At 34.9% G+C, this 26,025-nt stretch overlaps 2 protein-coding genes across 4 annotated transcripts; one reads left to right on the plus strand and one right to left on the minus strand.

The window, feature by feature from the left end:
• Window positions 1–946: 946 nt before the first annotated feature.
• On the plus strand, window positions 947–12,300 carry LOC125830760 (DExH-box ATP-dependent RNA helicase DExH15 chloroplastic). Of its 2 annotated transcripts, XR_007443159.1 has the most exons (17): window positions 947–1,430; window positions 1,535–1,710; window positions 1,838–1,951; window positions 2,316–2,424; window positions 2,522–2,608; window positions 3,122–3,240; window positions 3,796–3,943; window positions 4,164–4,763; window positions 4,839–5,117; window positions 5,659–5,865; window positions 6,967–7,326; window positions 8,449–8,685; window positions 9,658–9,878; window positions 11,175–11,274; window positions 11,363–11,509; window positions 11,849–11,997; window positions 12,277–12,300. XR_007443159.1 is itself a non-coding variant. In XM_049509931.1 (16 exons), exons 1-16 carry the CDS (start codon window positions 960–962, stop codon window positions 11,945–11,947), a joined length of 3,474 nt encoding a protein of 1,157 aa, XP_049365888.1. In that variant the 5' UTR covers window positions 947–959; the 3' UTR covers window positions 11,948–12,052. The 2 variants fall into 2 exon arrangements, 1 of the variants encoding a protein (XP_049365888.1); XM_049509931.1 differs by lacking the exon at window positions 12,277–12,300 and having other exon boundaries at window positions 11,849–12,052.
• A 1,751-nt stretch (window positions 12,301–14,051) lies between these two features.
• On the minus strand, window positions 14,052–22,307 carry LOC125830759 (paired amphipathic helix protein Sin3-like 4). 2 transcript variants are annotated; one of them, XM_049509929.1, is made up of 22 exons: window positions 22,146–22,307; window positions 21,669–21,824; window positions 21,355–21,535; window positions 21,177–21,275; window positions 20,854–21,027; window positions 20,601–20,766; window positions 20,182–20,318; window positions 19,629–19,704; window positions 19,475–19,507; window positions 19,095–19,369; window positions 18,839–18,993; window positions 18,559–18,686; window positions 18,225–18,479; window positions 17,219–17,899; window positions 17,034–17,113; window positions 15,691–16,308; window positions 15,516–15,616; window positions 15,293–15,431; window positions 15,059–15,211; window positions 14,790–14,950; window positions 14,600–14,708; window positions 14,052–14,515 (listed from the first exon to the last, which is right to left on the minus strand). In XM_049509929.1, exons 1-22 carry the CDS (start codon window positions 22,193–22,195, stop codon window positions 14,348–14,350), a joined length of 4,095 nt encoding a protein of 1,364 aa, XP_049365886.1. In that variant the 5' UTR covers window positions 22,196–22,307; the 3' UTR covers window positions 14,052–14,347. The 2 variants fall into 2 exon arrangements, with proteins under 2 accessions (XP_049365886.1, XP_049365885.1); XM_049509928.1 differs by having other exon boundaries at window positions 20,601–20,769.
• Window positions 22,308–26,025: the final 3,718 nt, after the last annotated feature.

The raw sequence follows: 26,025 nt of genomic DNA on the forward strand, positions 1-26,025 counted from the left end.
TATGAAATAACTCACTACAAATTTTTTCTAAAATTGAAAGATAAATACATAAATATGAAATAACTCACTATAAAAATAGAAAGTTAGATGAAAGAAATAAAATTAAAGTTCAAAACTGTGAATCAACAAACAATTCACCTTGATAATTACTGCTCATAGGAAACATCCAGGAACATTCATATTTTAATATTATGGGAACGGATTGATTAAGTACTACTTATCTTTTTCCTACCAATGAACATATTAAGCAAAATTTTATTAGGTGGAGTTTGGGGAGGATAGAATATACATAATTTTTCTCACTATCTCATGGAGATAGAAATATTATTTCTGATAGACCCTCGACTCAAGTGCATCAAGACTCCAGAAGCAAGCTTTCATTTTATCCATTCCTTCCCAATCCGGTGAATTTGACATCATCGTGTCCCAATTACCCTGAAATACAAACTTGAAACTATTTTGCTTGAAAATAGTCTGTGGTCTAACTTCCACATCCGCTTTATCCCTTGCAACACTAAATTTCTAGTCAAAATATTCCATTTTGATCTTGTTCAATCAGAATCCTTTAAACTCCAAAGTCTATCTCCAAACCTCAAACCTAACATTAACTTTGTCTCGTATCTCATTCATCAATATTATATCATCCGCAAATAACATATACCGTAAAACTTCCTCCTAAATAAATCACATCAACTCATTCATCAACAACGCTAATAGGAAATGACTAAGAACTGATTCTATCATATATGTTCTTTATTATCCTAATAATATATACATTGTGACACCCTCACACTTTGTCATAAGGACTGTGTCAAATTGAAATATTATTGTTGTATTCGAAATGATTACTGTTCCTTGATACTTTTCTATACGATGCCGTTTTACGGCACGTAACCTTTAGGAATAAAAATCATCTTTTAGACTCTTATACAAATTACAATTGACAATTCTCTCCCGCCATGACCACACTCCCTATCCTCTTCCCTTCACTTTCTCCTTCAAACTCCATAACCAGTCGCTCTCCATTTCCACTTCTTCACATACAAACCCTACGATTCTGCTCCGTCAAGTCAATCCAGAAGAATCCGTTCACTTCTACATCTAGAATCTTCTACAAATTTCCGAGCTCAATTTTTCCGGCGGAGTCTCAAGATGAAGATGAAGATGAAGATGAAGACGAAGATGAAGAAGATGATGATGATGAAGAAGCAGCGGAAGAGTACAACGACGTTTATGCGGATGTTTCAGATGGAGGCGAAGACAGCGAAGATGAACTGGAAAGTTCCGTTAGTAGTGAAATATTTAACATTGAGGAATCGAGAAGACAGAGAGTTGAGAAGCTGAGGAATGAAGTTAGAGAGTTTGGTGATGGAATTATTGATGTGAATGAACTTGCTTCTATTTACTCTTTTCGAATTGACAAATTTCAGGTTAGTTTTTGTTTTATTTTTTCCATGCTTAAAGTAGAAATAATCAATTTTGTTGTTTATTTTCATTTTCTAATTATGTTGATATTTTGTGCGAAATTTTGTAGCGATTGTCGATTCAAGCTTTTTTGAGAGGTTCATCCGTTGTGGTGTCTGCGCCTACAAGTAGCGGCAAAACTTTGATTGCTGAAGCTGCTGCAGTTGCTACAGTAGCTAGAGGAAGGAGACTATTCTATACTACTCCTCTAAAGGCGTTATCTAATCAGAAATTTCGAGAATTTTGGTATGAGTGTTTCTAAAATATACTCCCTATCTTCTACTATTTCATGTTTTATATGATTTGCCTCTTGTCAAAATTTATCATGTTTCCCACTATAGAGTATTTATGTTTATTTTGTGGTACTTTACAGTGAGACATTTGGTGAAAGTAATGTGGGGCTTCTCACTGGAGATTCAGCTGTTAATAGAGATGCTCAGATTTTAATTATGACAACTGAGATTTTGCGCAATATGCTGTACCAGAGGTACATTTCAATGGGTTTATATACTGTTGCATTTTAGTTACTAGAAACTGAGTTTAATAGCATGCTGCTTGCTTGAAAAGAGAAAAAGCTTTTTGCATGTGACAATCTGGTTTAACTTTCTTATATAGAAATTTCAAAGACTCAAACAAAGTTGGCTATGTATCTATAAAACTGTTATTGAGTTCTAGATTTATAATTTGTGCAATATGTCTGCTAAGCAAGCAGTCAACAAAGAAAACATGGCTTCACTTAAAAGTTAGAAAAAAGAGTTTGAAGGATAAAGAAACTGTCAGACTTTTCTTCTACTTATTTACTTGTTTTATTCATTCCTAAATTTACTACGGCATTACACTTCACTCTGCAGCGTAGGGATTGCTTCCTCAGATGGTGGTCTTCTTCATGTTGATGTAATTGTTTTGGATGAAGTTCACTATTTAAGTGACATATCTCGGGGTACTGTTTGGGAAGAAATAGTATGTGTCTTTTGAATGTGCAAGTTCTTTACATCTCAATTTGTCAGCAGCCTCAGTACCAATTTTCTATATTTACTCCCCTCTTTCTGTGTTTAAGGTTATTTATTGCCCAAAGGAAGTTCAACTTATATGTCTTTCAGCGACAGTTGCTAATCCAGATGAGTTGGCTGGATGGATTGGTCAGGTATTGCAGTGAACAAATTCTGATTGCACCAAAAGTTATATTCATCTATATCTATTGCTTATATATACACTGAAGCCTATCTGTTAAATGCTTCTCCGGTCCTTTAATTTTGTTGCTGTCTCCAAGTTGTACTATTCAGATTGAAGTTCTTTTGGGCTGGAGTGTCTTTTTCTTCTTCATTCATAGTAGTAGAAGCTAAAAAGATGAATTTGTCCTCATAGTGAAAGTTAGAGGGTGTTTGGATTGGCTTATTTTAAGTAGCTTTTGGCTTTTAAGCTCTTTTTTTAATTTAGGAGGTGTTTGGGAAAGACAAAAAATGCTTATAAGCACTTACTTTTAGGCCAAAAATTTCAAAAATAAGCTAAAAACCACAAGTTGGGTATGGCCATCTTATGGCTTTTAGCTTTTAGCTTATAAGCTACTTAAAAAAAGCTATTCCAAACACGCCACTTAATCTAATGACAAGAAAGAACAGATTGTGTGTTCACTTCTCTAATTTGACGATCTTTCAAGATTCATGGTAGGACGGAGTTGGTAACATCAACCAAGCGTCCAGTTCCATTGACTTGGCACTTCTCCACAAAGACAGCTCTATTACCTCTTCTTGATGACAAAGGAACAAGCATGAATAGGTAGGATTTTCCCCTTACCTCTTTCATTGATCTTCTCGTCTTATGTTTATCAGTGTCAATGTCATGCATAATGTTTTGTTTCTGGAACTTATAGCACTCACTGAATTTGCACTTGATTTCCTTTGTAACATTGGAATGACTTGTAGCATGTATTGCTTTACTTGTGATAATATTTTTCAAAGGTCATAATATATGCATGATTCAAAAATCAATAACTTGGTAAACTACTGATTCCCAGGTACTAGTTCATTCAGTTTAAGAGTTTGAGCCCCTGTTCTCTCTTTTCACAGCATATAACTAAATAACTTATATGTTGTTGAAGCATGCCACGTACATTTTGAAGTTCAAAAGATTGTATCTACAAATTTTCCAAGAACTATATTTCAGCTACATATGATGGATTGGCTGAAAAAGAAAAAATCTGTGGCGGCATGTTGAAAAACAAATCATAGTGGTGTGAAATGTTTTCGATAGTATTTGGAGGACAAGTATGAATTACTTACCCAAGAAGGTGCTGAAGTTCTCATTTTTAATTACCTTGGTCTGACTGTGCAGAAAACTTTCACTCAACTACTTACAGTATGATGAATCCGGCGGTGAACTATACAGGGAGGAGGGATCTAAAAGAAGAAAATCAATAAGACGTGAAAATGCTGTTCGTCCCCTTTCAAAGAATGATATAAGTAATATTCGACGCTCACAGGTATGCATAGAAGCTTATTCAGTCTGAACTTTTGTTTTACAATGTTATTGCCCCTTTTTTAGATAATTTGTTGCAGCATTGTCGTTTTTACCAAAATTATTAAACGATTGTCATTTTCATAGAAAACTGTTAATATAACTTATATCCTGAAAATTTCCTGACAAATAACTGATAGATATTACTATCTTCAAAAAGTTTAGTTACAAAGTCATATTCTCAGGTACCTCAAATTATAGACACACTGTGGCATCTAAAGGCAAGGGATATGCTTCCAGCAGTTTGGTTCATCTTTAGCAGGAAAGGATGTGATGCAGCTGTCCAATATCTTGAAGACTGCCGGTTACTGGATGAGTGTGAAACGAGTGAAGTTGAACTGGCACTCAAGAGGTTCCGTATTCAATACCCTGATGCTGTGCGTGTGTCTGCAGTGAAAGGCCTCCGCCGAGGAGTGGCTGCACATCATGCTGGCTGTCTCCCCCTTTGGAAATCATTCATTGAAGAGTTATTTCAGCGAGGTCTAGTTAAGGTTGTCTTTGCTACCGAAACACTTGCTGCTGGCATCAATATGCCTGCTAGAACAGCTGTCATTTCATCTCTCAGCAAAAGGGGGGATAGTGGACGAATCCAGTTAAGCTCAAATGAATTATTCCAAATGGCTGGGCGTGCTGGTCGTAGAGGTATTGATGAAAAGGGTCACGTGGTTCTTGTTCAGACTCCTTATGAAGGGCCTGAGGAGTGCTGCAAAGTTCTTTTTTCTGGGCTTCAACCTCTTGTTTCACAATTTACCGCCTCGTATGGAATGGTGCTTAATCTTGTAGCGGTACGTACTTCAACCTGAGCCTCCTTGACTCATTTTATTTTTAATTTCACGATATTATGTCTTCTTATTCTCCAGGGGGCCAAAGTTACCCGTAGATCAACTGGGTTAGATGAGATAAAAGTCACACGAGCAGGACGGACTTTGGAAGAAGCAAGGAAGTTAATTGAACAGAGTTTTGGTAATTATGTTGGAAGCAATGTCATGCTTGCTGCAAAAGAGGAGCTTGCTAGAATAGAAAAGGAAATAGAGACACTTACTTCAGAAATCAGTGAGGAAGCGATTGCTAGAAAGAGCCAGAAGCTCTTAACGCAGTCAGCATATCAGGAGATTGCTGAACTCGAGGAAGAATTAAGAGTAATTTCATTACTGTTGCTCTTGATCTTTTATTGCCTCAAATTAGACAGTTTTTTTCCTGGCAAATGAACATTCTTTTTCATTGCTTATCAGATAAAAAGGTTTACTTTCTGACCTGAAAAGCCTGTAGAGTGCCAGTTTGTATGGTGAAAATACTTCTACCTAATTATTTAGTATAAACTATTAGCTTTCTTTTTTTAAATATTCTTTCAAGGTTCTTTGTCTAAAGGTAGGGTAAGGTCTGTGTGCAACCCACTCTCCCTAGTACTAACTTGTGGGATCACACTGGGTATGTTGTTGTTATTTATCTAAAGGATGGCTTTCTAGTTACACTGGCCTGTATGCTTCAGTTTCTGGAAGCACGATAATTTAAAAAGGATCTTATTCATTGAGTGTCATTTCTAGTTGGCATCCTGTTGAAAAGTAATCTAGTTTTCAGCATGTCCTACGCTGTTTTCAACCACGATTTCCTCCAGCTCTAGTAATTTTAAAAGCATACTGAAAACATTCTAATGGTGGTCATTGTGCCTACCTTTTCCAGGCTGAAAAGCGTCTTCGAACTGAACTCCGAAGAAAAATGGAGCTGGAAAGAGTGTCCTCGTTGAAACCTTTGTTAAAGGAGATAGGAGATGGACACCTTCCATTCATGTCTTTGCACTACACCGACAGTGACGGGGTACAACATTTAGTTGCTGCTGTTTATCTGGGGAAGGTTGATACTTTGAATACTGAAAAGCTTAAAAGTATGGTAAGCATTTTATGTGACCCCTTTTTTTTTAGTTTAATACTAATTAGTATGGAAGCCTTTGTGTCATCAACAAGTACATGCTTACTTCTGCCTCCAAAGATGCAATTAACTTGTATATTCAGCATTTGATATGCAAACGTCTTGTTGCATACAGTAGAAAGCTCTGTTGTAGGTGCTTTGCTCAATTGCAACTAGTAGAAAGCTTTGTTAAGACCTTAATGCAGTTCTTGCTCTTTGTTGTTAAAGCTAATAGGCGACATGTTTACTATATTATATAATTCCCTGCAGTTTGCCATGTTTGTAAAGCTTTTGATTTTTCTACCATGTTCTCCTATTCTGACTTGAGTGTGGGGGATCATGTTGCCATCATATTATCTAATCTTAACTCTTTGTCTAAGATCAACCGGTCTATCAATCAATCAACTATTCCTATCCCAAACTAGTTGGAGTTTATCTTAGACTCTATGGTGCTAAATATCTTGTTGGTGAAAGAGTCCCTCTTTCTCTCTTTCATATCTTCCATGTCATTTGGTTTATGCCTTATGCATTCTCCTTCAATTTGAGGGAATAAATGGTCATTATTATAGTGCATTCTGTTCGAAAAGGATTAAGAATAGTATTGTATATAGTGTCCTACGTGGAATAGGATTGTAATGTTGTGTCGATAAGATACTCTCATGAGATATTGTTACAAAATTTGTGAAATCAAGTGATCAGCTTGCATATATTTTCACCAAGTTCCTCTTCAATTCTCATATTAGTTACATCTGTAACAAGCTCGGACCATATGACTTGTATGCACCAGCTTGAAGGGGAGTGTTGTAGGATAGTTTAAAGTGTCCTACATGGAAAAGGACTGTAATGTAGTGTCTATTAATAGGCTAAGTGTAATAATGTAGAATACACAATTCAATGATATTTTTCTCCTATATTTCTTACATATTCCATATAAGATTTTTATGGTTCGAGTTGCTATGCAAATTTCTAGTCCTCTTAAAGCTGTTTGTGATTATACTACTGCAGTTTCCTATTAAAGAAAAAATTCTTTCTTCGGTTACCTACTGTACAGTAGTGGGAATGTGTAATCCTTCTTCTTTTCAGGTGTGGGACAATGCCTTTGCATTAAAGACAGCAGTGGAAAATTTTGAACTTGGTGATAATGGAGGTGAAGATGTTAAACCGTCTTATCATGTGGCTCTTGGTTCAGATAACTCTTGGTATCTTTTCACAGAGAAGTGGATTAGAACGGTTTACAGAACAGGCTTTCCAAATGCTGCCTTAACTCTTGCCGACGCCTTACCTCGTGAAATTATGGCCGAGCTTCTTGATAAGGCAGATATGCAGTGGCAGAAGTTAGCTGTGTCTGAACTTGGAGGTCTATGGTGTATGGAAGGTTCTTTGGAGACATGGTCTTGGAGTTTAAATGTTCCAGTCTTGAGTAGTCTATCTGAAGATGATGAGGTACCCTGTCAATCAACTTCATTTTCGGGTGTGATTGTTTTTCTTTTGTTGAATGGTTTTTATCTAATATGGGCATTTCCTCCTCAAGTTGATAATTGTTAGCATCTGCTTTTGCATTTCATGTTTATTTTGGGTCCGCGGGGTGGGGGTAAGGGTGGATGTGGGAAGGAGGGACGATGGAGAAACAGTCGAATACGTTGATCTTCCATTTAGCATAATCATTTATTAAAAAGTAAAATTTTCTTGTTTTTGGCCAATAGATATTCGTATCTGGAGTCATAAGGACCTCATATATATTTATTCCTGTGTTTAGGATTGCTCACTATAAAGAGTAAGCAAGAATAATTGTCTTTTGCTTTATTGATGGTATTTGCATATTTAGTGTTTATCCATTTCGAGATTTCGCCCACGTGTAGTACTCTGGTTAGAGTTGCTACTGTGTATGCAGCAATTAGTTTTTCTTGGTGAATTGCCATTGGAAGTAAGGACAACCTGTGGTTCTTTTGGCTGAACTTTTTAATGTTTGGAATTAGGACCGCTGTTTATATTGTTCCTTGTGTTACTCTCATCATTATTTATTTTGCAAGTTCCAGTGATAAGAACTAATGAACACTAACATAGACTTGCTGGTCCCGAAGATCAGCTGCCATGGGTGATTATGTGACATACAGCCACCGTTGAAAACATCTTTCTGTGATAACCTTTGACATCGTTTCTTAAAACTGCAGATTTATACTTCCAAGTGTAAACAATGATGGTCCATACTAGAAATTATGGAATCCTTGAACAAGGCATGTTTAGTTTCTGTCATTTTTATTTTTTTTAACTCTGTGTAGGGACTTTCAGCACGCTGTTTGTGCTGTTGATATATACAAACGTTGCCATTCTCAAAAGAAAAATGCTTAAAGTGTGATACTTCTAATTGACTTATAGGTCTTCAGAATCACTTATCTGTGTCTCTCTCTTGCACACATCTACTTACAAAAGCATAGCATGTCATAAAATAACTAGCGTCACATGATATATGATTTACTTTCTTTTTAGGTCTTAAATCACGTGAGACATCAAAGTATTGAGCCTAACTTGTACACTTCATAAATCTTTTTGCTGATGTATTATCAGGTCTTGCAATTATCTCAAGCATACAATGATGCAGTAGAATGCTACAAGAGCCAAAGGAATAAGGTCTCTCGTGGGAAAAAAAGGATAGCTCGTACAGAGGGCTTTAAACAGTATCAGAAGATAATTGACTCAGCTAAGTTCACTGAGGAAAAGATTCGCCGGTTGAAGGTTAGGTCGAAGCGTTTGATTGGTCGTATAGAGCAGATTGAGCCAACTGGTTGGAAGGAATTTCTGCAGGTATATTACTGCTTATCTTCTTGTCACATGCCATTGATTATACTCTCTGTAGTTGTGCAACTTTTCATCCTTAGCCAATTATGTCTGCTACAGGATCCTCATATTGGACATGATTGAATATTCAGGCTCTTCTATTGTATAAAATCTGTTTTATCCTCAAGTGTGCGTACTATTCTCCTATGTTCTTAAACACCATGCTTTAAGACCATCCTTGACCCAAATAGAAAGAGAAGAAGTTATCATAGTATTATTTTTAAGAGCTTATTCTTGTTGGTCTCCTTCATCATTTTCTGGGGATTTGCTTGGAGATTAACTTTTTGATTGGAAGTTTAGAAATGTTTGCTAATTATCAGGAAAGGATGAATAGTTTACTTCAGTGAACTGTGTATTTCTGTAGTCTTTGGGGAAATCTTTTGGGAAGCAGCATTCTCTTTCGCAAATCTCCACTCTAAAATTATATGACACTTCCCATTCTGGTACTTCTGAAATGTTGACGCCAATAAATTTTTGTACAATTTTTATAATTTCAAGAATTCAGATTCATTAAAGTAATCCCTACTTTAAACTTTTGATGTGGTGATTTCTCTATCAAACTAAATTTCATTTTTCTTCCACTATCATGACTATCTATCATGACTATGCTATAGAAAGTCAAATTAAGATCTCAAACTCCATATCTAGTCAAAAAGGGTCATATGAAATGAAATGGGTGGTCTGCATTAAAAGGAAAAGGATTGAGAGGACATTTTTGTGATGTTGCCTAGCTGGATAACTGAACTAGTAATTCTTTGTTGATATAACTTTTCAAAATAGAATATACTCTGGAAACTGCATTAAGCATCCATGACTCATTGTTATTTTACTTGGTCTGGTGACTTTCTTGAGACAGTTTTCCTGTTGAGATTGAATCCCTTAGTTAGGTTGTTTTTTTACCAAAAAGCAGAGAACTAACTCATCCTCAATGTCTGGCAGGTCAGCAATGTTATACATGAAAGTAGAGCATTGGATATCAATACACATGTCATTTTCCCCCTAGGTGAAACTGCAGCTGCAATTCGAGGAGAAAATGAACTTTGGCTTGCAATGGTTCTTCGAAATAAATTGTTGCTGAACCTAAAACCTGCACAGCTTGCTGCTGTTCTTGGTAGTCTAGTTTCTGAAGGCATTAGGCTTCGGCCCTGGAAAAATAACAGGTAGAATCTTTGTCCTCAAGGTGGAGAGTACTATCAGTCTGGTATCAACTCCATATTTTCTGGGAGCGCCTTTATATTTTTGTGTGACTGCGTAGGTTCATCTAGCTCTTGCATATGCCTTCCCATAAGAATTTTCCTCCACCTTGTAAATAATGGACTTGTCTTATTAAGAAAATGGCGGCTACTGCTGTTCTTTGTCTTTAGCATTTCCCTTCCCTCCGGTTCTTCCTCTTATATCCTGGGTAGAGGGATCCACAATAAGTTGCTTTTATCTTGCCCCCTGAGAAGGCATAAAGCAGGATAGTGTCACGTTAGAGTTAAAAAGGAATAGATGGGTTATACACAAAAAGAAGAAAGTGCAGAGGTTTGGCAAAGTTGGTTTCCAGACTAAGAACCTAAACCTGCCTATGATCTTAATGGGGCCTGATTCAGCATAGGCCTCAATACCCATATATGAACTTGCACAGACTGCAGGTCGTAGGTGATCTGTTCATATCCCTGATGCGGCTGTCGTTTCATTAATGTCAAGTATTTCTTATGAATCTGATGCTGTCTTGAAAGATTATATTAAGTAGGAGTTTGCATATCCAGCTGAAATCTAGTGTGGCAAATTCTCGCGGAGTAAAAACAACTTATTTTGATTTCCTTTTAGAAATAATTCCATTTGCTGAGATCTGATTTGAAGTTTCATGCAATATAATCTAATTAATAGTTGAAATGGTTGGAAAAAAAAAGTACCCAGAGCCATCTTACGGAAGAGACAGTATTTTTCTTTTACTACACTCTAGTTTGAATTACACTTGCTTCTCTCTGTTGTGTAACTTGTGTCCTGGTGATTTCCAGAATTTTTGTTGGATAAGAAGGTGAACCATATTTTAGATGCCATGTTGTTTTACTTGTGCTTGACCTCAAGACTATCTGGAGTTTGGAGATTGGTTGCTCTATTTGATAGCTGGATAGTTGTATTGTGGTAGGTACTATATGAAGGAGAAATAATTTTGGGTTTTTGAAATAAAGAGGTTCTTATCTGTTTTACCATTTAAAAATTTGGGTGCAATTCCTCTGAGACAACTGCTTACGGCTTCATTTAATCCAGAATTTAATGCTGAGTTCTTGCCATCGCTTTGTATTCCTTTTGGTCCACTAGGTATTTTAAAAAAGAATTGCACAAATCGAAGTAATTATTTAGTGAACTTCTAGTATTAGTTCATCATAGTTGGCTTCTACTTGATCGCCAATGTTTTATAAACCTCCGTGTTGAAAAGGAAAACTCTGATAAACATCTTCTGTCTGCAGTTTTGTTTATGAGCCCTCTACCACTGTCTTGAATATCATTGACTTACTGGAAGAACAAAAAAGCTCACTTCTAGAGCTTCAGGAAAAGCATGGAGTAAATGTGAGTTTTCAAGTTGGATTGGAGCCCGCTTTATGATTTGTTCCAAGTAGGCTTTGGACATTATTAATGTGAAACAAATTATTCACAGATTCCTTGCTGTTTGGATAGCCAATTCACTGGCATGGTTGAAGCCTGGGCTTCTGGTCTTACATGGAAAGAGATTATGATGGACTGTGCAATGGATGAAGGAGATTTGGCCCGCCTTCTACGGAGAACGATTGATTTGTTAGCTCAGGTATGCATGTTATTAAAGACTATCCATCTCTTGCTTGCTCTAATTTAAGGAATCGATATTGCACTAGTGCTTGCATTTTCTTGGGCCGCCATTTGCAGTCAATCTTCTCTCTCTCTCTCTTGTTTGCAATTAAATAATTACTATTCAAGTTGAGAACTGAGTGTTACAAAGTTTAATGGGCACACCTCTAGGCACCAACCTATATTATTAAAGAAAGACAGACCATCCTAACTTAAGCTAAGTTTCCTATTTTCGGTGATTACTTTCTGTTTTTCATTTCATTTCTTTTTTTTTAATAGTTTTTTTCCTGTTTCATTTTGCTACTCTGCATGATTACAGGTTCCCAAATTGCCTGATATAGATCCACTGCTGCAAATCAATGCCAAGAGTGCCTCTAATGTAATGGACCGGCCACCAATAAGTGAATTAGCAGGATAATATTCAAACAAAAATTCATCATCTCCTTAAGAAGTCAATCTCAAAGGCAGGTAACAATAGCCACTGTTCCTTGAGAAAAATAGAACTTGATCAATTTAGTTTCTGTCGACAGTTAGTGAATTTCTCAGTTGTCACCAGCATATCGATTGATGGTTCATCCATGATCTTCATGATTCACACAGCTTAAAGTTCTTATCAACTCCCAACTCTTTACCCTTGCAAAGTAGACTCATATTCGTCTTCTTTCCGTGATACTGATTTATCTCACTGTCCTGAATTTTACTGGTCTAGAACCATTTTCAGAACGGGTTTGAATTTAACTGAGCCAGGCTCTGCCGTTGCTATAAAGAGATTGCTCAGAGCAAGAATCTAGCTACAGCATCTCGATAGAAAATCATTATTTTCCCATCAGAAGTATTAGCTGTATACATCTCTAGTAAGGAGTATCGACACTTGGTAGAATGAACGCGGTGCGGAAATGAAGTATAGATTCAATGTAAAAGAGTGATTTTCTCAGTAGAAGTAGAAACACATGGCACAGGAATGAAGAATCCTACATTTGATGCAGAGGAGAGGAAGGTAATACCCTAAATTACACATTGAAGTTGATTGTCCTCCGATTTGCTTGGAGGATTGTCCTTTTTTACTTTTTTTCTGGGAGTAGCAACATAGACTTAGACAATGGTATATGACTCGCTTTTACAAAATGTGATTGTTGTATATTCCATAACAAGAAGCAATTTGTTATTTGTAGATTAATCAGGATTTTAGCCAAAATGTATATCACTATGTTAATGGTATTTTTTACCAATTCCATATAAAGCTTTATAATTGTTTCTAGTTAAATTCACCCCACCATTCAACGTCAAAATTTTGATATTTTTTATTTAAATTTACTATAAAAATATTTTTTTATATAAACATTTGTTTTGTTTGATATTTTTAATAAAATGAAATTTAAAAACCTACCCAATTTTTTTTTTGTATGGTTATTAATATATTAACCCGAGATTTTTCTTGGAAAAACACAACTATCAGTTCGATTGATTTTTATAATTGACACCCATATCCAGAATTCATATGGGGCTCAAATTAATTCAGATTTCCATCACACAAGGTCTATTTAAGAGTAAGTATTTACTAGCATGATTTTTTTTCAAACTCAAGACTCAAATCTTAAACCCCTAGTTCAAGCTAGAGGAATTTTATCCATCTCTATCATTTTTTCTTTTTTGTTTCTAACGCGATGTTCAATATTTTGTATTAAAGTGTTGACTAATTAATCTCAATTTGCGTAGGCCTATTTAAGTGGAAACATTCCCTAGCACGATTTTTTCATACTCAAAGCTTTAGTCCCAAACCTCTCTGTTAGGGTGAAAAATCCTATATATCCCAATGATTCAATATAGATCATGAGTTTCACCATCATATGTTATTGTAGTTGACCTAGCCCACACAAGCTTTGGAATTTGACGAGTTGAACTAACTCACTATGATGACGGGTCATAAAATGATCAATCCAACCCAATCCTGAACTATGTTGGATCAGTCCACCTTTCCTAAAATACATTTCTTTTATATTTTTTAGAAGTCTGGAGCAAAGTCTTGAACAAATATTTTTCAACGGTTGAGCAAAATTTCTGATATGTTTTATGAAAAAAAATCTTGATATATTTTGTAAACTGAATACTCTTATCACTTTTTTTGTTAATATGTTTCTTATTACGTATATATACACAAGTGTTTCTCTTAAAAGAATCCAATCTGCATGACAAAGGATACTTGAGATATAAGTAAGCATTTCAAATGTGTTCATTTAAATAAGCTGAATAAATGAAACACAACATGAAGAAAGATTTTATTTTGCCATCTATTACACCTAATTGAAGATCTTTCCTACAAGACTCAATTATTGACCCTTTTGTATAAACTTAATACTCCTTCCATCCCAAAATATTCGTCACGTTTCACTTATCGAGAGTCGAGCCAAAATGATTTTTTTGCCAATCAGGAAAAAAAAAAGGTACATAAACGCAGCAAAGGGATTTACTAAAATGTAACAAGAAACAGATCATGGAATTGATAATTTGAGTGTTTATACTATAGAGAAGGAAAAAATATATACATCAATCTGGGAACAAAATTTAGAATGACATCCTACAAATTTTCCGAGCTGTTAGCTGGATCATTTATTCAATAGGAAAAGTTAGAAAAATCTATGGTATCACTGTCCAAAATTTGAATTTCCACAAATACGAGCACGAAACAAAAATCACAAGCAATAAAGTCACCTTCGAGAGCCATGTAAAATGTGTGAAATTCTACCTTTGGACTTCATTTCTCCATTTTGTGTGGTCATAGAGCTATAACTATGACTAATTGAAGCTGTAGATTACCTTTCTATGCAAAATGCGCATGTTCAACTGAAAGCAATCTGCGGAAACGTTGTATTTTATTGGACCTGTTCAAACACTCTGAATGGCCATTAGACAAAAGATTCTCCTTTAATATTCTTCGCCTTTTTCTTGAACGTATCAAGAAATCTTCAGTGTCTAAGACGTAAGAGACCTAGGCATCCAAAGCCACAAAAACAAAGTTAGCAAGAGAGACGAGGTTCTTAAGTATGTGGACTTCTGAGGATAGCTAGAGTACCTTTGATGAGCTGCATGCTATCTTACATTCTAGACCATTAAAAAATTTAAGTCCTTCCATAGCCTCGGATGTAAAAGTTTCATCTCTAACTCCTGAGTTCCGTTTATTTCTGCAAAATACGAGCATGCATGCATGCATTAATGTATGTTATAAAAAAGGTCAAGAAAGTACTCTTCTATTGATATAGTACCTTGTCAAGAACACCCCAGGGTTTTCCTTCTGAGGAATAACAGAGAGGAGTTCATTGCTCATATAAGCTGCAAAATTTGGGTCCATTGTAACAGCAGACATCTCAGGCTTATCATAAACATAGTCCATGAGTTGTATGGATAGACGTGTTGTTTTAGATGACTGCAATGGAGGTAGTTTATCAATGCTACATTTGAATAGAGAAGGGAATGCTAGGTTTTATATCAGCCACAAAACATAAAAAGAAGCAAAGATGTAGCAAAGACTTACACATGCTATTCTGTATATGGTCTCGTCATGAAGAAGAGCACGCACATTTTCATGGTAAACTACATCTGAAAATGTGCTAGAATTTCTTGAGATTTCATATGTATATAGTTGGAGAAGTTTACCTTCCAACTCATCAGTTGCAATCGTCTGAAGCTGCATGAGATGCAGAAACTTAGAATTGTACGAGACAGCTGCATACACCAAACAAAGAGAAAGAAAAACACATGCACTTACCTGTTTGACAATTTTGTATATCAGCTTGTCTAAGGTGAAGAGAAGATATGACTGAGCCCCAATAATAGCTCGGCAGTCATCCTCGAACTTTGCATTGTCAGAGGAACCATCAAGCAGGTTATAAAGTGCACTCCTGAATCTGTAACATTAAAGAGGAGCTTAGTCTAATTAAGTACAGATTAATCAAAATCCACTGGAATAGGAAACAAATCACTCAAGTGACCTGGAATATGATTCAGTGGGGTTGATCGCATTCGAGACTCTCCATCTGTGTTCAGCTGATGAAGAATGCGATTTTGCTTTCTGTAGTCTTTCATACAATGTCTGTAGTTAAAAGAAGAAACGTTAATGTTGCATCATGTGAAGAATTTATATTTCATGATATTAAATTGCCATACCTGGTGAAGTCTGAACAGCACATAAAATGAATCATTTCCATAAAATATACGTGATTCCTTCTCCCTGACATGAAATATAGAAGGAACGTGCTTGGTTAGAGGCCTGGATGTATGTAGAAGGCGTTCTGAAAATGGCATAACAGCACCATCTCCTTCAGCATCATGAGCATCAGCAGTACCTTCCACCTCTCCTTCACTCTCTACCTTGTTATCATTCACATCATTGTCCCCATCTTCTTCACGCTCTTCATGAGAACCTTCTCCATTAGCTGACTCACTACCTGAAACATCACAATTTTCAGAAGCATTCTCACTGTCCTCTGATGTCCCATGAGCACTCGCTTCCCCTTCTTCATCAGCATCATTCTCACATCCTCTGTCTCCACCGCAATTTTTTTCTTCTCCATGTCCACTTTGGTACAGCTTACTACTTGAACTTCCCTTTAAACTATGCGATACATTTTGACCACCTTCACTCGATGGTGTAGAATTATCCTCAAAATCACCATTTGGAGTTAATTCACCCTCTTCTCGCTCAAGTTTACATTTTCCTACGGATTCTTCAAGACATTTCTCAACTTTGATACCTTCTGCCTTTGGGTCCACGAAACCTCCGTCCTAAAATAATGTAGGAGAAAGAGAAAAAGGATAGCTATTAGAGATGGGGGGCAACAATGGATATACTGAAAGCTTAAATAGATATTTTCCTTCTTGTTTTTTCTTAAATGTCTTGTTTTCCAAGATTCCGCTTTATTTGATCCAAGGAGAGCTTTTATAATTTATTTATTTTTACTGTATCAGCATGATACTGAAGTTTACAGAAACTGAGATTTCGGTCAACTGCTAAAGAAAGAATACTCTGCTAAGCTTAGAATTTTCCAATTGGAAAGCAGTTATAAAGAGATGGAGCTTACATCATTGTTAGGGACTTAGGGCATCTTCACTGATCCGTGTTGGGTATCTAAACGGGTAAATCTGGGTTGCTATTCTCTGAAGGATTACTTCGGGCACAGCCCGAATCAGCTCACCAGCAAAATACATATTACCCAACCCGTTAAATTTTGGGTTAATTCTGTCACCCTTAGCTGCCTGACAAGGGAGCAAGAGACATATATACACAGTTCACCGCAGGATCTTAAAAATTCTTTCTTTTGGATTCACGTCGGGATATTTTGCTAGTGGTTGATCTAAAGACTGACTAAATTTTATTTCCTAATTGTTCGGCTTTCTTAGATAGGAACAGAAGAGAGATTGAGCAAGGAGAACAAGTTACAGTGAGGGCGCACCTGGGGAGAGATGGGGGAGAGGAAGGTTACAATGATCTAAAAGTTAAAACATAATACCTTTGAGTCATTAGACGATACTATCTCAGGTTCACGTTTGATTGTGGAACCACTAGGTCTGGAAGTGCTTGCACCATGCCCTAATAATGGAAAGAGTACATCAACTTTTCAAATACTAAGTCCCATGAAGAGGTGTAGAAAACACAAATGAAAGGGAAATACAGAGTAGGCAGCAGCATATGAACCTGAAGCAGTTTCTATACAGACTCTTCCATGGCTTTCCCCCACGGTAGTGCTGTTTGAAAGCACTAGCTGGTCGGCACAAAAAGCCTCTCTGCTGAGACCAGATGCCCCATCTGCCATGTTTAGATTAGCGTCTGACTTTCCATGATGAAGGAGGTTCTTTGAAGTTACGATTTTCAGCATTACACCATTTACATTGGGAGAGCTATCATCCTTAAACCCATTTTCACCATCTGCTATCTGAACTCTGGAAGAAATTACATGCTCAGATGTAGGCAGTTCATCTCCATTCCTGGAACTGCTTTGTCTGCAATTCATGCCCGAGCCACTAGCAGGGCTACCAACCCTTTTCCCTTCAATTGCTGTTTTATCTTTAGCATTAAGATTTTTTGCCTTTTCAACATCTACACCATCCACTTCACCCTGAGGCTGACGAGGAACACCAAATATTGGTTCCAGGAAGGTGGTCCAAATCTTCATGACTTTATCCAACTGTTCTCTTGTACAAACTTCTATACATGAATACTTGATGATTTGATAAAGGTCTTCGTGGATGTCAGAATCAGGATACTCGAACTCCAGATGTGTGATAATTGGTTGCCCATTTCCAGCAGCAACAGATAGCAGCACATCATCTTCTTTGCACTTATTTTCACTAATTTCTTTGATCTCAGCCAGCAGTGCTGTGGGGAAGAAAAACATCAGTTCCGTGAGAAATAAGCACTTGTGGCAAGAACAAAGTTCACAAAGAAACATTTCCATATAATGGCACTATGATCTCTCAAATGATCTTTTTCTACATAACAATTCAAGATGTGCTTCTACTGCTGGGACAAAATAACAGATGCTTGAAAATTCTGTAATCAACTCAAGAAGTAGCATTATTGGGGTAAGGAACTACTTAAATCTCCGAATTTCTTGGTCATTAATGCTTCCGTTTTCATTTCAATACTTCAACTAGTTATTAGAATGAACTAGTTCAAAATCAGCAAAGTCATCTTACATTACCTTTAGTGCTCAAGCTTTTTGTGTCCTGCTGCTTGAAATAAAAGCTACGATGATCCAGTGATTTGTGATAGTTCTTAGCATAAATCTCAGCCCAAACTTTATTAAAATCAGAACGACACCTCGCCCACTCCTCTTGTTTCTGCTTTAAGCGAGTAAGTATAACTGGAAGGGCAAGTGGTGCATTCTTCCTCAACACATCCATAACATCAAGCCCATGGTCACCGTAAAGACGTTCAATGCACCTTAGATTCAGAGCTATACCAAAACAGTGCATAAGCATTTATGATAACAACAATTTAAATGGCAATATCAGCATTATTTATTGGTCTCTTACCAGTAAAATGTTCTTCAATACGGATATGACTATCACTCGAAATAGTATTATCATTGATCTTGTTGAGCAATTCTTCAACGCGTCTTGTTGTTGCATTGACAGACTCTAAGAGCATATCCAGCTCAAACCTATTATCATGAAAACATCACCAATTGCAAATGAGAATTAAGGAGAACTATACAATAATTGGTAGGCGGAGAAGAGATCCCTTCATCTCACATATACTAGATAAAATGAAGGTTAGGACTTTAAGACCACATGCATCAAGACAACTTCCAACCTGTCATCTTCGCATCGGAACAAGCTTTCTTCATACTGGTTTTTGCGCATATGTTTAAAAGAGTAATCCTCACTTCCTGATGTTACGGATACCCAGTGATCATTTAATACTTCGGCACCAATATCTGTTTTCTGACTCGCTAAAGGAATTGGATACTGCAGTAAGATAAGATCCATGCACCATTGTGAAAAAGATTTAGAAGACAATAATACATGTATTTAAAAAAATTGAGTAATTTTATACAATAGATCTGTACATTCTTTGGAAGAAGCCGATAACTTGGGGAGCAACTGTCACAGTTAGAGAGATCAAGTTCATGTATAGGTTTTGCTGCGTATTTATCCTTGCTTGTATACAGGGACATCTTCTGCCCTTGTGCATCTCTAGTAGCATAGGCAACAGGTCTTTCAGGTCTATCTCTTTCTCTTGTCTCACGAACTCTATTCCTTTCTTCCCACTCGCAATCTCGGTCTTTGTCCCTGTCTTCTACTTTCTCAGACTTGGGATTGGGTTCATCACTCCATAAGGACTCTGCAGTGGATTGAGATAAGTCAGAGATCTAGAGGATACGCAGGGGACACAGACCCATTGTATTCATTGTCATATCTTCAAAACTAAATCTAACATCATTCTTACGTGTTTTGCTCAGAATAGCAGCAAGATATCCATCTGCAGAAAAGCTCCAAATTAGATAAAAACCTTATTAAGATCTGGAAAAGAAAACTCAAACAGCAGTAGCCCAGAAACGCAAGTGTAACAGAAATGTAAGCACGAATCATTAGCTTATTACCTGTCCTCTCACAATGAGAAATAAATTCATCAAATCCGTCCATGAGATCTGGATGTTTCTGAAGTAAGCTGCTAACCTAATAGGAACAAATTTTCACTCCAATTACTAATTTTACTGATACTAAAGAAGCATTATAAACAAGAAACTGAATCATGTAATGGACAAGCAAGCATACAGTCAAGCCAAACCCAAAGGCATGCCAGTGGAACCCCATTCTCATTAGAAAAGATTCATAAGTATGTGTATAGGCAACATATTATACTTCCGTGAATTTTCATCATTTTTCTTTATGGGGAGAGGGGGGGGGATTCAAAGTATTTATGCAATTGATAGTTGATGACAGTCTAGACCTCAGATGCATGTGAAGATATATGAACATTGGGATTCATTGTCCTAAAAACAAAAGAATGACACGTATACACAAGATTTCTCACTACAGACGAAGGTAGTGAGAAATCACTTCAAGGATATTAATATTCTTAACCAGGATAAATAAACCCAATAATTTAACCAAGCTCATTGAAAAGCAATTTCAAAGAATGAAGAACGATACCCCGGATTGTAATTGTGTTCTTGTAACTCCTTCCTTGCAATAGAAATTAAGGCACTTAAAAAATTGTTTTCGATCTCCCATATCCTGTAACCTTTCCTTAACCCGCTCACAGTAAGCAAAGCCATGGTCCTGCATACCTGCTCCAACATAAGCAGATTACGAATGAATTGAACTTAAAAATCTAATGAAGCTAATAAAAAAGAAACTTAGAATATGTTTATAGGAAGTGAAACATACATCCAGCAAATTTAGCAGACCAAATTGTTATATACCATACAACAATGTGCAAAGTCCCATAATCATAACTTTCTCAACTTTTAGACTACATGCTTACAAAATATATATATCAAGTAATTTCTATATAAGTTGATCACTTTTAAAAGTGGGAACAAGAAATTTATATCAATAGGCAAACTTACTGGGTTCAAACTGGTCAACAGCAACATCTCTATGAACAGATTTTCTGTCCAGCTCTCTATCCTCATACTGTCGTTCCCTTCTTTCCCTTTCAGTTCTCATCATTGTTTCTTCATATTCTGGATCAGACCGATCAACAGCATTCTCCCGGACAACTAGTGAAGTAGCCTTCTAAACAGAGCCAAAAAATTACCCTGATTTATCTGCCAATATTCAACAACATCGGACTCTAGAAAATCATCATCAAGAAACTACCTTCTCGACATGCATGTGCCTTGCTGCAGTCATCGAAGAGCTTTTCTCATCATAACGCATGATAGGGGCCCTATGAGCTTGAGCATTACGAGCTCGGGCTGCTGCCATGGCATCAGGTAAAAAGTGGGTGAACTCTTCAAGCAAATCAGCATGGCCACGGAAAAGGTAGGAGACCTGCAAAAACAGAAAGTCGCCTCACTATGCATACGAACTCAGTACTGACATTTGAAAGCAATCAATTCCCAGAATAAATTAGAAAAGATGCATGCTTTGCTTTTGTACTCATATACAAAGAAACTGTCAAGCACTGGCGAGTAACATACCTCATTATAAACTTCTGCAATAGCCTTGTTTTCCTTTCTATACAAATTCAAAATATCAAGAAACGACTTATATACGAAATCATCGCCTTGAAATCTAGTCTGCAAGCAGCTCATTAGTCAAATGAGAAAAGCAATTTTAATTCAGAAAGCAACATTCATCAGTTGCGTGATGATTTACCTTTATCTTGTTTACAAAACTGATTGCTTCTTCAAATTCAACTGGTTTTTTCACTGGAGCTTCATCCTCTGGATTAGTGATCTCATATCCCTTGGGCAAAAATGTATTGAAACCCAAAATTAAGGTTTGATGCCCTTTGAATAAATCCTTCACCCTCGCTATGACACCAGAAGTATCAATTCTACAAACAAACATCCCCAAGGAAAACCTTAAAAATGACTAATCAAGCACCAAATATTGCTAAATCAATGGCAGTTAACCTATCAGGATTACTTTTCGGGGAAGTAGGGAGAGGAAGTAACACAAAATTCTACCTTTGAGACTTGAAATCTTTCATGACATCAAGAAACTCATCATACTTGTCCCTTCTGTCCTGAAAGATTTCCTTCACTGACTTTAGATAGGAAAGCGCATCGTTTGTTGTTAGCTTGTTCGCACTACTTCCCCCCATCATTGGAGATTGCCCAGAACTGCAGTATCAAAAATAACAATACATGACAAAAGAACACATCTTTCTACAAGCTTGAACACTTCATACAATCACATTAGTTACAATATCAATACTTAATCTGTACATATTCTAAAATAAACCAATCTCAAGCTAAAAAACAAAATCTGGAAAAACTTACTATTTTGCAACTAAACTAAAAAAATACTACTCTGTTCAGCTCGAATTATAGGTCACCAAATTATACGTTACAATTTTCAAAATATAACCTAATAACCTCAAAATTAAACACAAACTAATCCACAAAATTACATATTTAGCAGTTGATGATAATAAAACTTACGGTTCACCACGAGAAGAAACAACAATAGGGCGTTTGAGTTGAGAACTCATCTCTACAACAACACATCTTCATATCTCTTCACCATTGTAGAAATTAAAACAAAAAATCAACGCTTTTATTTAGCTCTCCAAATCCTCCAATTAAACAAAACAATACAAAATCCTGAAACAAAAATACACATAATTACAGATCTAAACAAATTAACCACAATAATCAACTAATAATCCCTTAAACTCAACATAGATCACCTCAAAATTCTAACCAAAATCTACTAAATTACATTACTTGAAATTTAAGAAAAGCATAAAAATAATGACAAAAAAGCGAAAGAATTATTACAGAGATCTTCAAACGAGTCCGTTAATAGCGGTTGAAAAATTCTCTCCAATGGAAGAAACCAAAACACTTCCAAAAACAAAAAAACTGTGTAGAAGTGATGAATATGTAGTTTTTTTTTTCAATTCTTTATTGCTTTATGGCTATGGCTATGCTATGGTTGTAATTGATTTTATTTATTTTTGTAAATTTTTTTTTGCTAATTATTTTGAAGATTTTTTTATATATATAATATGGAGGAAAAAAATTCTTTGTGATACATACAACAACAATATGAGAGGAGAAAAAAAAAAGAGAAGAGTTTATAATATTTGTATAAGTCTTAGCTGGTTTTTTTTTTTTTTTTGTTGTTTTGATATATAAGAGGATGGATATATAATTATTTTTTTGAAAAAAATATATTAATACAGAGAAAGCTACAAGGAGAAGAAAAGAAAAGCCACTAATGGGGGGTGCGGGGTGGGGGGGTAGGGGAGTCATTTTGACCTCTTTTTTTATGGTATCAAATGGACTCTACTTAATTAAGACCTAATTGTAGGGAATTAGGAGTTGATTAAAAGTGTAAGAAGTGAGGATTTCGGATCGTTTGGTATGCGGACTTAATTATTTCATGATTATTGTTTTGGATTATATAATTATTATAGGATTAGTTTATCCCAAAACAATGTTTATATAGCTGATTAAATTGTAATCTCAAATTTAATTTTAAGATATTCTACTTTATCTCAATTCTCGCATTTCGAATAACCTTTTAGAGTATATAATATTATTGGAATTCTTTTTAGAGTCGAAACAATAAAATTATGAATATACTATGACAAGTTATCTTGGTATTAGTAATGTAAACATAAGAAATGCAATCTTAAAAAATAAAATAAGAAAAAATTTAGTAATGTTATGGGTGTTTGACAGTGAGAATTATTTATTTATTTATTTGGAGTAATTTTTTATTTTGTATCAAATTTGTGTCTGTATATAAATTTTCAAATCCAACTTGAAATTGGATTCCAAATTTAGAAAATGCTCCAAATATATTTTTAACTCTTTTTTTTCTTCATAAATTTCAAATAAAGTGACATCTTCTCCCTTTTGTAAAAAGTATAATTAGTCAAAGAAATAAACAAGTGACAAAGTAATTTCCACAAGTATAGTCAGGAAAGAGTGGTGCATAAGCAAGTTTATATATGTCTGGTGAAGGTGGAAGGATTGATTTTAATAGACTCTCGATTCAAATAAAATAAACTCAAAAATCAAGTATAGAAAAAAAATACATTAGGGAAGAAAACATGCAGGAGATAATGGTGAAGCGAACAATAATAACCACAACATAATATGATAATTGAAACAAGAAATAACTAGTAATAAATCAAAAAATAAAATAGTAAAATAATACCAGTAATGATAAGAAAAATTGGACAACGTTCAATTACCTATTAGTCAAACCCAAGATCATTTTCAAATTCAACTTTGTAAAATTTAGATTAAATAAAAAGTATTTAAAATTTATAACCAAATGCTTATTTAAAATTGTAATGTAAGAATTTTAATAATACAAGGAAAATATAATATAATGATGAATATTTAATTTAAATATGTTATGTATTTGTATATATTTTATAATTTAATATATTTATTTATTTTATAAGTTATTTTCTTACTGCCATAAGTTTTGTCATTTTAATATTTTAAACTCATATATGATACCCTTATTACTTGTCGTCTTATTACAATGTATTATTTTAACATAATTTAAGCAGATATTATTTATGAGAAAAATAAAACGACTAACCGAATATTTTATTAAGTAAAGTTGATTACACCTTTATGTGGAGCTTATATTATATATAATAATATAAAACAATATGTCCTAAAATCCCAACCAAAGCGATCCTTAATAGTACATAAAAAGTAGAAAAGGTCATATAGCTCATTTTATATTTTTATATATTGTTATTTTCTTATTAGTAGTATTTATTTTATTATTATTATTATTATTATTATTATTATTAGAAACAAATAGTTTTTACTGTAATTTTTATAGTAACTTTAAATTATTTTTACGTAGTTTGTTTATATGTGAAGCGCTACATAATTCAATACCTTTTACTAGTTGTTTAGATGGTTGTTAATTGTTACTCATTATATTGTTAGTTTAAATATAATATTTATTTTATTTGTAATAATCGCTAAGTAAGACGAAAAGTCTTTTGGGTAGCGATGATTTGATATGATCGCGTGGTTACCTTAATTTTCTTCTCATTTAATTACTATTTAATTTTAAAATAAATATCGTTTACCTTATCTTCTTGTAATAAAATAATATTATACAATCAATATAATACAACATAATACATTGTAAAATAATAAATAAAAACCATTGGAGAGTCAAAATCAATACTTCATGCATTGACTTTTACATTCACAAACGTGAGAACAGATTGACAAACATTACATCTATTACCATTTTTTTCTTCAAAATTAATCAGTTTGAATTCCTTGTTACAATTTACAATTACTGTGTATTAGTGTGTATTTATATATTATAATCTGTAATAAAAAATAAAAAAATATTCCTGAGATGCAATCGTGGAATAGTTGAGATCTATCCATCATTAATTAAAGGTTTTGAATTTAAATTTTTGAAAATGAAAAAATACAATTGGAAGCATTGATTCCATAAATAAACTTTACAATGCACAAATTTTATTTAATTGGCTTCAATAGGATTGCCAAACACCGGCGAAACCCCCCTTCATAGTAATATAATTCAAATATAACATGCTTTTTTTTTTTTACAATCACATTTTAATTGATTAATATTTAAATATATTGAGTTATATTTCACAAAGACTTAAATCAAAACTTATCAATTATTGAGGGACCAAAATACTATTATCCATTACTAGAATTTGGTTTGTTAAGTAGGTTATTATCAGATGACCAAAAAACAAGTAGTAGGTTATTATGCTAAAATAAAGTAAATACTATAAGATACTAAGGGCAAAATTGTCCAGAAAAACACTTTACCAAGTTTGAAAGGTTTGTGCATGCTACGGGTTAGCTAATTGGGCCTATTTGGTTGCCTAATTAGTAAATTTTAAGGTTAGGATTTATAATATTTTTTAGGGTTTTTACTTGGTTATGTAAAATTATATAAACATTTATCTGGTTTAACAATATAATTTATTTCCCAAAAAGTAACGACAGTATTTTTTAATATAAAAATATATATATATAGACGGTCAAAATATTCAACTTGTCCTTTGGGATGACTCAGTTGGTTTGGACAGTGATTATCCACACGGATGATCCGGGATCGATCCCCCCTCAATGCCTTCTGAGTCAAGCTTGTCGCATAGGGCTTGCCTAGTGCGGTTTACATCTCATGTGTGGTTTGCAGGCTATTACACAGTGGGGGATTTACCCAGTGCGCACAAAGTGCTCACCACAGAGTGTTCACCCGAAGGGCAGAGGCTGTGGCAGAGGTTGTAGCGGCTGCGGGTTATCCTTGGGTTCCAAAAAAAAAATATAAAAAATATATTCA

This window comes from Solanum verrucosum, unplaced genomic scaffold (assembly GCF_900185275.1).
Source record: "Solanum verrucosum unplaced genomic scaffold, falcon-dt-bn FXZP01000154.1, whole genome shotgun sequence".
Lineage (NCBI taxonomy): Eukaryota > Viridiplantae > Streptophyta > Magnoliopsida > Solanales > Solanaceae > Solanum > Solanum verrucosum.

What these genes read in the sequence shown, in the direction of transcription:
- LOC125830760 (XM_049509931.1), top strand. Translation starts at nt 960, where the DNA reads ATGACCACACTCCCTATCCTCTTCCCTTCACTTTCTCCTTCAAACTCC. An exon ending in CTGAAAAGCTTAAAAGTATG is followed by an intron (nt 5,866 to 6,966) that starts GTAAGCATTTTA and finishes TCTTCTTTTCAG; the next exon opens with GTGTGGGACAATGCCTTTGC. An exon ending in CGATTGATTTGTTAGCTCAG is followed by an intron (nt 11,510 to 11,848) that starts GTATGCATGTTA and finishes GCATGATTACAG; the next exon opens with GTTCCCAAATTGCCTGATAT.
- LOC125830759 (XM_049509928.1), bottom strand. Translation starts at nt 22,195, where the DNA reads ATGAGTTCTCAACTCAAACGCCCTATTGTTGTTTCTTCTCGTGGTGAA. An exon ending in GAACACAATTACAATCCGGG is followed by an intron (nt 19,705 to 20,181) that starts GTATCGTTCTTC and finishes TGTTCCTATTAG; the next exon opens with GTTAGCAGCTTACTTCAGAA. An exon ending in CCTGGGGTGTTCTTGACAAG is followed by an intron (nt 14,709 to 14,789) that starts GTACTATATCAA and finishes CGTATTTTGCAG; the next exon opens with AAATAAACGGAACTCAGGAG.